This window comes from Macrotis lagotis, chromosome 7 (assembly GCF_037893015.1).
Source record: "Macrotis lagotis isolate mMagLag1 chromosome 7, bilby.v1.9.chrom.fasta, whole genome shotgun sequence".
NCBI lineage: Eukaryota > Metazoa > Chordata > Mammalia > Peramelemorphia > Peramelidae > Macrotis > Macrotis lagotis.
The window spans coordinates 165,623,103-165,635,183 of record NC_133664.1 but is presented as its reverse complement, the minus strand read 5'-3'; the positions used below and the strand labels follow the sequence as shown (position 1 = coordinate 165,635,183).

General features: G+C 30.8%; 1 protein-coding gene across 1 annotated transcript in view; it reads left to right on the top strand.

Annotated features, from left to right (window-relative positions):
- LOC141494195 (semaphorin-3E-like) overlaps nt 1-12,081 on the top strand; it is a 371,039-nt gene that overhangs the window by 297,829 nt on the left and 61,129 nt on the right. Inside the window, exon 5 of the mRNA XM_074195301.1 lies at nt 11,730-11,823. Coding sequence (XP_074051402.1) covers nt 11,730-11,823 — 94 coding nt within the window. The remainder of the gene's footprint in view (nt 1-11,729; nt 11,824-12,081) is intronic.

The following is a 12,081-nucleotide window of genomic DNA, read 5'->3' as shown; positions in this document are numbered from 1 at the left end:
CATCTTAATAACTTGGACTTGTGTAGGGCTTTATATTGTCTTTAGTGATGTTAAATGTAAAATCATGGTCATTGCAGAGGGAATAGACTAATTATAAAACATATTTCTCCATTCAATACTTCCTTTATTTCAGTATTATCCCTTTTGCTTTTTCAATACTTCATTGTTTATATATTTTCTCCCATTTCTATTTTATTCTCATGCAATACTTAGAAAATTACCCTAATTTTTTTCAATCAAAAAAAAAGTATTTATTATGTGCAAAAATGTACTAAACCAGAAGTTTTCAATCATTTTATACTTAAAAAATTATTAAGGTTGGTAATTTGTATTCTTTTTTCTTTTTAAATTAGATTTTCTAAAGTTGTATCTATTTTATTTTTTTCATAAAACCAACTCAGTTTTATCTATTAATTCAATGGTTTTCTTACTTTCAGTTTTATTAATTCCTCCTTTGATTTTCAGAATTTCTAATTTGCTTTTTTTATCTTTTTTTAGCTGCATGCCCAATTCGTTGATTTGATCTTTTCCATATAAGCATTTAGAGATATAAATTTTCTCACAAAAGCTATTTTGACTGAATCCCATAAGTTTTGGTATACTGTCACATTATTGTCATTATCTTGGATGAAATTGTTCCTTACTACTATGCTTTATTGTTTGAGTCATTCATTCTTTAAAATTAGGTAAGAGATTAAAACTTGATAACTTTAAAAATAATTATTTATTAATCAACTTTAATAATAGATTTGTTGCCCTAAATAATGTTAATAAAATATTTATGTTTTCCAAAACAAAAATAGTTTTGACAAGTGACATTATTTTACATATTTTTACATATTTTACATAATCAATGATTTTCTAATGTCTGACTTACAGAGAAATCAATTGGATTCTCATATTTTCTTCTTTATTAAATATGTTGTGATCGATTGTTTTTTTCCTCAAAAATATATGAAGAAAATCTGAACTCACAGAGACTTGTAGTTGGAAAGAGGAATAATATTTTACTAGGCAAATGACATCATGGTATTGAGAATTCTTCCCCAAAATATAAACGGGTCCTTGCTGGCAGTTTTGTTTTTTTTGGAATAAATGTGTATTAACCTTCCCAGAGATTGTCCTATTCAGGAATAAGCATTATTAAGGAATGGCAAAACAGAATTAGATTAACCAATATATTTATTGATATTTCTCTAAGTTGCAAGGCTCCACTGCCTGGAGTCACTAAGAGATTAAATGATTTTTCCAAGGGTTCAAAGATGTTATGATCCTATCAGTGATTCTGAGTATGGGCCTTATTTAGACCAGTTTCCTACTAGTTTAGTTTAGTCTCTATACCTAGATAATTTTTCATTTCATATAGACTGGAGATCACAGAAATTGAGTGTGGTGATATATGATAAAAATATGGTTCATAAATTTCTATCAATCAGTGTTATGTCTGAGTAATTGTAAATAATATTTAAATAATACTGTGTCTAGGTGGCACAGTAGAACAGGGTCAGCAAGACCAGAGTTCAGATGGCACTTCAGGCACTTACTAGCTGTGTGGCCCTGGGCAAGTCACTTAACCCTAATTGCCTCAATTTCATCATCTGTAAAAGTGAACTGGAGCAGAAAATGGCAAACCACTCCAATATCTTTGCCAAGAAAATGCGAAATGGGGTCACGCAGAACTGGATATGATTGAAAAATGACTGAATAATAACAACAACAAGCAGATGTAAATTCATCGAGAACACCTGAGATTGATTCAGCCTTGCCTGCTTTGTACTTAGGTGATAAGGAAGTAATATCAATTGTCTTATCCCATATACCCCTCAGCCAACCAAGTTTTCAGTAATTTCTCAATACATTTTAAGGAAACATTAGATTACATGATATGGTAGGGGGGAGATTAAGATTTTTCTCCTATTACACTAGGTCTTCCTAACTCCAAACTTACCCTCTAACCCCTACACCCCAATGTTTATCCATCAAACACATAATAAGATAGCATGAACTATTTGCTGCTAAAAGGAATTTAAATGGGTTTTTTACTCTTTCTAAAATCTTTTTTAGAATTCTGCTTGCAAATAATGTTTAGAACTTATTTGTCATGTTGCTAAAATGGGTAGTAAAAAGAACACTAAACTTAGAAACAAGAAAAACCTACATTCATATCTTTACTCTGATGCTTATTAAATATGTGACTCTATTCAAAATTACCCAATTTCTCTGTACCTCTAATTTCTCAAGTGAAAAATGAGGCAGATAGTTTGTACTTATGCTTCCTTTCTCACTGGATTGTTGCAAGAAATTTTTTCCCTCATCTTTATGTCCCTAGAACCTCATACAGTGTCTTGAACATTGTGGTCATTTAAATACATATTTGTTCAATTCATTTATAAACCTTAAAGCACTATTTGGTAGAAATGAAACCTCTCATGATACATTTATTTGACTTTCCATTTTAAGGTATAAAATCTCAAAGTTAAAATCCTTATTATTAGCCAATATTTATATTTAAAATTTGCAAAGAAATACTGTCTCATTTGATTCTCAAAAAAATAGTATTAGGTGTTGTTATTATTATATGCATTCTACAAATGAGTAAACTGAGACAAACAGATTAAGTATCTTCCACAAATATAAAGTATTTCAAACCAGTTTTAAACTAAAATCTTTCTTCATAATTCCAGGGTTAGCCTTCTTCTATACTGTACCACATAACTGTTTCTATGCTATCATTATAATTACAGTATAATAAACCATGTTAAACTATTAACTCATGGTTCTATCTGATTATCTTTTCAAATGTAATCATAAAAGTTATTCTCAACTTATTTTTCTAGTCTGAAAAAGTAAAACACTTCCTTCATTCTCACCTGGATATTCCACACTCAAGAGAGAATCATAAGATGTTTTTCCCAATGTAGAAAAACACAATTTTCTGGAAATAAACGGAAGAGAAAGTTAAAACAAAGACTTTTGATAACCTCTTCTGTATCAGGTAGAAACAAATTCAATTCTCCCACTGAGCTAGCTTTACCTGAACTACATTAACATATTTTCTATCATTTAAATCAAAAGTTCCTCAACTTTTCAATAAACTTAAATGTTAGCTGAAATCTTTGTAGCTCTAAGAGTGAAATTTCCTCTACAGTTTCAACATATTTAATGTCTGTCATTGATTTGTTTTCAGGAATCAGATATATTCCATGTAAATATTTTAAATTTTTAACAACTGTTAAAAGATTAAAGTTTTTTTATTGAAAAGGGAATCTCATTATATTTGATTCAATATACTTTTTAATTTATTTAACATAAAGCTATAAAACTAAACAATATTAGTGTTATAAAGGCCCTTAGAAATCATCTCTAGTAGAACCACTCATTTACATTACAGATGGGAAACTAAAACCCACGGAATCAAAGGGAATTCAGTTTTGATATTTATTTGTCAGTAATAATATTAGTAGACAATTTACTTGAATTTATTGTACAACAATAAAATTTAATATAAAATTATAGATAATTATTTTCTTAAATGTTATTTTTTTAAATAAATGTTTATTTAAATACCTTTGTGCAGTGAGTTAAAGATAACTGTTTTTTCTTACTTTTTTTTAATAGCATCTACTGTCCTGTATGATATTGGAAGTCAAATAAATATTTGTAAATCTCTTTAAATAACTAAGGTATTAATTGATATAAATTCTTTGAGAAATATTTTTAGTTATTCATCCTTTAGAGAGTCCACAATGAGATCCCCTAAAGAACAAGGGGGGGATAATTATATAACAAATAGAATGATATCCCTAGATTGAATGTAGATTCAAATTCTCACCAGGGTACTAATTAGGTATGTGACCCAGGACCAGTTTTACAACCTTTCTTTTTTCCACTTCCTCATCTGTAAACATGAGGAATTGAAATCCAGTTTTAAATAAATCTGTGATCTTATGACCATACATCTACCCATTTGTTTTCTATAGATAGAAAAAACAGAAAACAAGTCACTTTCTCTTGCAAAAGAGAAGAGAAATCCTATAAGAAGTTTTGTTCTTTTCTTCTCTTAACTACATTTTTTGTTTACCCTTAAAGGAAAAGTTCAAAAATACATTAGTTGAGTTCTTCATTTCTCAGGAATATAAAGAAAAAATGAATACCATAAAAAATGACAGCTCTAAATACTTTGGATAAATGTTATTACCTAGCTATTAAAGGTTGTAGTCCATGTTGATATTATTTATTCTAGATGGTATAAATCAAATGAGCTCATTAATTTTTCAGGGGAGATAGAAATATAAATAATGTCCCCTCCCCAAGGCACTTTTGGATAAGATTTTTACTCTAACTACTGGAAATTGCCAGTAAAATAAAGTGCAAATTGAATTGTCTTTTTATGTCTATAATGCTTCAGTGTTCTTCTGATATCTTTTAGGGAATTCCAGTGTCACTAACATGCAGAAGGGCTAGAATTATAGTGTTAGTCCATGAAGCTGATTTATTAATATGTAACTTGTTATTTTGTTTAAATTGGTATCATGTGCAATGACACATTAACACCTGATATGCTGTGACTCATCCTTAGTGAAATAGCTCACAGCAGTCATGCTATGCTTTGGGGTTCCCCTCAAAGCTTAAGATGGAAAAGCTCCTTCAGAAAGAATCACCACTTAAAATTTGCAAATCTTTTTCTTATGAGCATATGCATCTGTTAACATTTATGAGTTAGATGCCCTGCTTTTTATCAAATCCAGTAACTCCCATTGCAAGTCCCCTCCATGTTATAGTGAAACCCAAATTGTAGTCTACTTTGACTGCTAGTGATGGCTTGTAAATTTAAACCATATTGCTTTCCAGCTGTTAAAACACAGATAATGAAAAGCCAGCATAAATAGTTCCCAACATTCTTCATATAGTTAAACCACACCCTCACCTATTACATGAACCATAAAAGTGATTCTTTTAGGGTCACTGACAATGTCATAATGGTTGACTTTTTGGTTTGTTTGATTGTCAAGTTTCTTTCTACGGAAGACAATTATATCATTTCTATTAATCATTTCATGAGAGCCTTCATTGAATTAGGCACATTGTTTAAAATTTAAAGGAAAACTACGATAATGTACACTTATTATTGAATTGGTAAATAGTCAGACATGAAAGCCATTTTGAATCTGACCGAAGACATTATTAGGATAATTTCTTTCTGGTAACCTTAAACAATACTGTGCAGTTCACAAGCATATCTTTCATATTTTTGTCCTATGATGGAAATAGTTGATTTTTCTTACACATTCCACTCTACTGTATTCTATACTTGTTTGATCCCTCTTCATATTGGATTACAACCCATTGCCAAGAGGTTCCATTTTTAATTGATTCAGAGTAGGAAGGAATCTTAAAGGCAATCAGTTCAACCTGTTTTGAAGATAAAAAAACTGAAGCCCAGACCCTATGAGTCCAAATACAGGACTTTATATCCAGTTCATTTATATTTTTATCCTAATTGTCATCCTTAACTCCTCAATCTATTTTACCTCCATATCTAGTCAGTTATCAAGTCCTCTCATTTTGTCTTCATAGCATCTTTCCTACAGTTCCCTTCTTTCTCTATCTTTCTCTCTGTCTGTCTGTCTGTCTGTCTGTCCCTGTCTGTCTTTGTCTGTCTCCCTCTCTGTCTCTGTCTCTGTCTCTGTCTCTGTCTCTGTCTCTGTCTCTGTCTCTGTCTCTCTCTCTTTCTCTCTCTCTCTCTCTCCCTCCCTCCCCCCCTTGTCCCTCTCAATCTCTCTCTGTCTCCCCCTCCACTCTGTCCTTCTTTATCCCTCTCTGTCTCTCTGTCTTCCCCTCCTCTCTGTCCTTCTTTGTCTCTCCCTTTCTCTGTCTCTGTCTCTGTCTCTCTGTCTCTCTGTCTGTCTCTCTCTGATTCTCTCTGTCTTTCCTATCACCACACGATAACCATTCTTAGGTCATCATCCTGGTAACCATTTTAAAATCATGGGTCATACAGAAACAGAGGGTCTTATTTGATGATTGCTAAATCCTAATCCATATGTAATTCCACAGGACACATTTTACACTGATGTAAACCTAGGAAATATATCTTATAGAGATATTGAAAATAAGTAAGTAACAATCCCATTGTGTTAAATAAAAGAAGACGAAAACAAAGGAAAAAGTATAGTTGGTAAACACAGTGTTTTCAATACTGACAAAATGCTCCTAACAAACAAAAAACAAGAAATCACTTTAATAGGAATATTCTAATGGTGTTGACTTATATCTTTGGATCATATAACACATCTCTTATCCATCAAAGATGGTTGATACAAAGGAAAGTGGGGGGGAAACTATATAGTGACTACAATTCACTGCAACAGATCTGTCTATAGGAAGTGCCTGTCATGCAGGAAATGCCATAAAATTAATCCAAATCAGAAAAATAGATGATCCAATCATATGAACAGAGCAAAGGATGAAAGTAGGGTAACTCTTGTGCCATTCTGATATAAAATGAATATGAGGAAGATTTTTCCTTACATTGCATGAATCTCCTCTGAAGGATTAATCAAAATATAAAAAAGCATGAAAAAGGTGTGGATATGTTTTCAGATACCCAAGTGGAGGTATTTTCCACTGTGATAATCTCACAAATCTCCTACATCATGAAGCATTAATACATTTCATGTGAGAGTTTTTCATGTCATTTTAATTGCTTATGGATTTTCCTTACATTTGAAATTACACGCAAAATCATGTTTATAGAAAACACAAGGGCCCAAATACTCTGCTTCTCTAATGAATCTTTTAAATGACAGCCACAAGTCTTCGGAATGCTACTCTTTTCTTCAAGAAAAGCAAGATTTATTTGTGTAATCAGACAAAAATTCCAAACCAAATTAGCAGAACGCATTCTATATCCATGTTATCCATGTTCTCTTCAGTGTCAACTGAAACTCAAATAGATTTAATTGCCAAGGGAAAAAAAGGTAAAAAGCTAAACCTGCTGATATTAAAACTCCATGGGCTAGCATAGACTAACAAAGATCTCATAACTATATCAAGATGAGGTCAAAATGAATACATGCTTTACATATAAAGGGTGATACCATAAGCAAATTAGGAGAGCAAGGAATAATTTAACTGTGAGATCTTTGGAGAAGAGAAGAATTTATGACCAAATAAGAGATAGAGAATATCATGAAATGTGAAATGAATTATTCTGATTGCATTAAATTAAAAAGAGTTGGCACAAACAAAGTCAATGCAAACAAGATTAGAAGGAAAGCAGAAAACTTGGAAGCAATTTTTAAAGCCAGTATTTCTGATGAAGGTCTCATTTCTAAAATATATAGAGAACTAAGTCAATTATATAAAAATACAAATTATTTTCCAGTTAATAAATGATCAAATAATATGAACAGGAGTTTTCAGATAAATTTATTTTAATATAATCTCATAAAATACTGTAAATAACTATTGATTAGAGAAATGATACCACCTCATAACTGTCAGATTGACTAATATGACAGAAAAGAAAAGTAATGGATGTTGTGAGATATGTAGAAAAATTAGAATACTAATGTATTGTTAGTGGAATTGTGAAATGAACAATTTGGAATTAGGCCAAAATGAAAAGCAAACCATTTGATCCAGCAATAACAATAACAAGTCTGTATCTCCAAGAAATCATAAAAAAGAGCAAAGGGCACACATGTACAAAAATATTTATAACTACTCTTCTTGTGAAATCAAAGAATTGGAAATTTAGGGAATGTCCATCAATTGAGGAATGACTGAACATTTAGTGGCATATGAATATAATGGAATATTTTTGTATTAAAATCAATGATTTCAGAAATACCTGGGAAGACATACTTGCACTGACCCTGAGTGAACCGAGTAGAACAATGTTATGTGATGATCATCAATGAATGACTTAGCAGTACAATCATTCAAGACAATTTCAAAAGATTAACAATAGAAAATGCTATCCTCATCCAGAGAAAGAACAATGGAATCTGAAATGTAGATCAAAGGATACTAGGTTCACATTTTTCTTTTTTTTCTTTCTTAAAGTTTTATTCCTTTAGTTCTGATTTTTCTTTCATAACATGAGTAATGTGGAAATATAATTAATATGATTATATATGTCTGGTACACAAAAGTTCACTATCATTTTTCAGGTAGATATAATTCATTTTATACAAATTGCCTTGTTTCTAAAAGAAATGTTTATTAAATTTCTACTCATTGTGATAGGATTGAATTGACACATTTGAATCTTTCCCTGAAATTATCTATAAGAACTCAATAGTGAATACTTTCTGTGGTAATTTTAAAAAATCTAGAAACACAGTAGATTCCCATTTAATGTGATTCTTTGTTCTGTAAGAAAAGCTGAACAGGGAGAATTAAAAGAAATATGCAAAAGCTTGTATAAATACATACACAGCAAGGTCACCACAAACAGTAGAACACATTGGAACCAAATCACACTGAAAGGGATTTGAACTCTGAGCAATTACACTGAATAATCTTGATCTCGAAGGACAACAAATGAAGTATACTTTCCTTCTCTTGGTAGAAAAGAGTGACACAGCTTCAGAATATTGCCTATATTACAGAACATGTTTATGTTATCTAGTTTATTGTTACAAAGGAAGTTTCAAGGATATGATATTATAAAAGAAAAGTCATCAATAAAACTTTTTAAATATCATCAATGTCTTTCTATGTCATCACAATTAAATCCGAAAATTTGTAAGAAAAGATGGTAAAAATGGAATCTTTCAACTGATCAAGAAAATAAGCAGAATAATCTTGACATAATAATAATGCAATTCAATTCTGATTCACTTCTTTGCCTGATTTTGTTATTTGATAACTATTTAAATGAAGATATAGAAGAGTTTTAATTTCATATAACTTTTGTTTTACACGTGATTTTTTGAAACCTCCATGAAATGAGATGAGAATAAATAAACGATCTGATGGACTAGGTTAAGTATCTGTATATTAAATTGAGGCCTCCTATTGTTTTTTAAAAATTTATTTATTCATTTTTTCATCCATATGCATATGTATATTTTGAAATTACAAAATTTCCTTCTATCTTCCCTTCCCACTCCTCTCTCCTCAGTGGCGAAGTCAGGTTAGCATTGTACATACATACATATTTTCGATAAACATGTTTATAGATTAGTCATTTTCAGTATGAGGAATTAGGATATAGGAGAAAAGATATATAAGAAGGGGCGGCTAGGTGGCATAGGAGATAAAGCACCAGCCCTGGAGTCAGGAGTACCTGGGTTCAAATCTGGTCTCAGACACTTAATAATTACCTAGCTGTGTGGCCTTGGGCAAGCCACTTAACACCATTTGCCTTGCAAAAAAAAACCCAACAAAAAAGAAAGAAAATATATATATATATATATGAGATAATTTTTATAAAATGTTCATCAGATTCTGGTTTATTTTTTGTTTTGTTTTTCCTATTGATTTTTCAACATTTATTCAAAAGTTGCTCTCAGAATTTTACTTGATTACTACCAAATTAGACTAGTAGCAAAATAATTAATTAAAATGAGTTACCTTTAATTGTCATGCTGAGACTCTTAAGTAACTTCTTTGAGAATAAACACTTTATTAAATTGAAATATTGAATATTTTCTAGTAAAAATAGACTAAAGTGTAAAGATGACCCATTACCCTTGCAAATTTGGTTTATTTTGTCATTTAATAAGTAATGAGCTTGAATTCATTATTCTTATTTTTTATAATGTATTGATATTCTAAAGAAATTATCTTGGATATTTAAGACAGTAGTTCATAGAAATCTGTGTTTTCCAATTAGTGGCATGGAACATTGCAAGCTAGGTCCCCAGAACTTGACACATTTCTTTGTAAAAAATGGATTGTTAAATTTATGTGTTAAAATTTTTGAGTAGTAAATACTGGCTGTGAATATGGGTAAGCCATTTATTAATTTATTTATTAATTTTTGTTTTTGTTTAAGTGTGTCTTAAGTAATGCTATGCGATTATAAACTGTAAAACAATTGCAAATAAATATCAGTAGAGAGAATTTTTACACCTATTAATTTTTAAAAGGGAAAATAAATTGCTTGTAACAAATATGCATAGTCAAGCAAAAGAATTATCACCTTGTTATGTTCAAAACTCCATGTCTTGTTCTGAACCCCTGAGTTCATCACCTTTTTCTGAGGAGTTGAGATATTTCATCATTGGTATTCTGGAACTGTGGTTTGTCTTTGTATATATGAGAGATCTAAAGACTTTCAAAGTGGTATGTTTTTGTGATACTACAATTGCTGTATAAATTGTTCCTGCTCTGATCATTCCATTGCATCAGTTCATACAATTCTTCCCATGTCTCAAACTTTCATTTTCGTAACTTTTTTTGGCACAGAAGCTTCCCAGTAATATTTATATCATAATTTGTTCAGCTTTTTCTCACTTGATTGACATTCCTCCTTAGTTTCAACAGTATCATTTTCATAATTGTTTTTCTAAACTATTTGTTTAATCTATAATGTGGTTTGCATACTTAATGAGGATTCCTTGAAAAAATAATTATTAAAGAAGAATTTTGAATGGCATGAACAGAAATTATATTTCTGTGGTTACATGCATCAAGTAGGAACTTATTTGGAAAAACATTTTTCATGGATGTCTTCATTTTTAATAGTACATTTGCACTGAAGCCAATCATTAATCCTGAAATATTTCTTAGTAAGATTCCATTTCAAGATAAATCTGTTAACATTATTTTTAGGCAATAATGAGTCTCTTATGTATTCTCTGTGGTCTTCCACTTCATTTTTTCTCAATCAAAATAGCAAAACTTAGTCACTTATTTTTATGAAATTTTAAAAATGTTTGTTATTTATATCACTAACCCATGACTGTGAAGTAGCCAATATCTGAATTTGATCAAGTACCCCACAGGGTTGGAATTTGTGGTTGGCACCCAATTTCAGAATGCCTGAAATTCTACCTTTCTTCTTTAAAAATTCCCAATATAATTTTTAAAAGGTCTGTACTTGGTTTATTGAAGTTTATTCTCAATAATTTAATATTTTTATTCTTTTATTCTAAAAGATCTTAACCTGAAGTCCTTGAAATCCTAATGGTCCATGGACAGATTTCAGAGGGTCCTTCAAGTTGAATAGGGAATATTATCTCTTTTTTTCTCACTAATCTCTAAATCAAACATTTACTTCTATTTATTTTATGTACTCAAAAACATTCTGAAAAGTGGTCCATAGGTTTAAAAAGACTTCTCAGGGGTCCATGGTACAATAAGGTTAAAAATCCTTGCTTTAAATGATATGTGCTAACACATCTCAGAAGGACTTAATATCACCTGACATTCTAGACCACCATCAACCATCTTTATTCTGTTTAGCAAATGAAGGGATCTGACTTCTTAGTTCTCTTTTATTGCCTAGTTTTCTGGAATGTGGTATGTCTGAACATGTGGTAAAACATGTGTGGGCCAGTAAAAGACTTGGCTTATTTACAAAGTCTGATGTATACCTATCCTTTTCTACTCTTCAACATTGATATCTTCATAGTAAATGAAATATTGTGCCATAAAAATACTATCTAGAAAAGTAAATTAACTCTTTAACTGTGTAGTAAAGAATTATTGGAGAAACTAAACCATCATTAATTTTTATATAATTTCAATGAATCTTGTGCTTTTCTTTCCAGGATCATCTATTTCAGTTGGAATCACACAGATTTGAGCGGGGAAGAGGCAGATGTCCTTTTGATCCCAACTCCTCCTTCACTTCTACTTTAATTGGTAATTATTTGTGTTCCAATCTTCACATTGCCATCATCCTTTCTTTGGAAACTGCTTTTGTCAATGCTTTAAAGTGTTATCAGTTTTTCTTTATAACTTTTATCCTGTCAGTTTTAAATCCAAGAGTACTGCTGGTATCCATATTAGACTTCAGTCAAAGCTAAGGTAAGCAAGATCAGCTGTTGCACTGCTTGTATCATTCTGAATGCATAATTGACTGTCACCTAAATAGTTGCAACAGTAGTAATTTCTTAACAA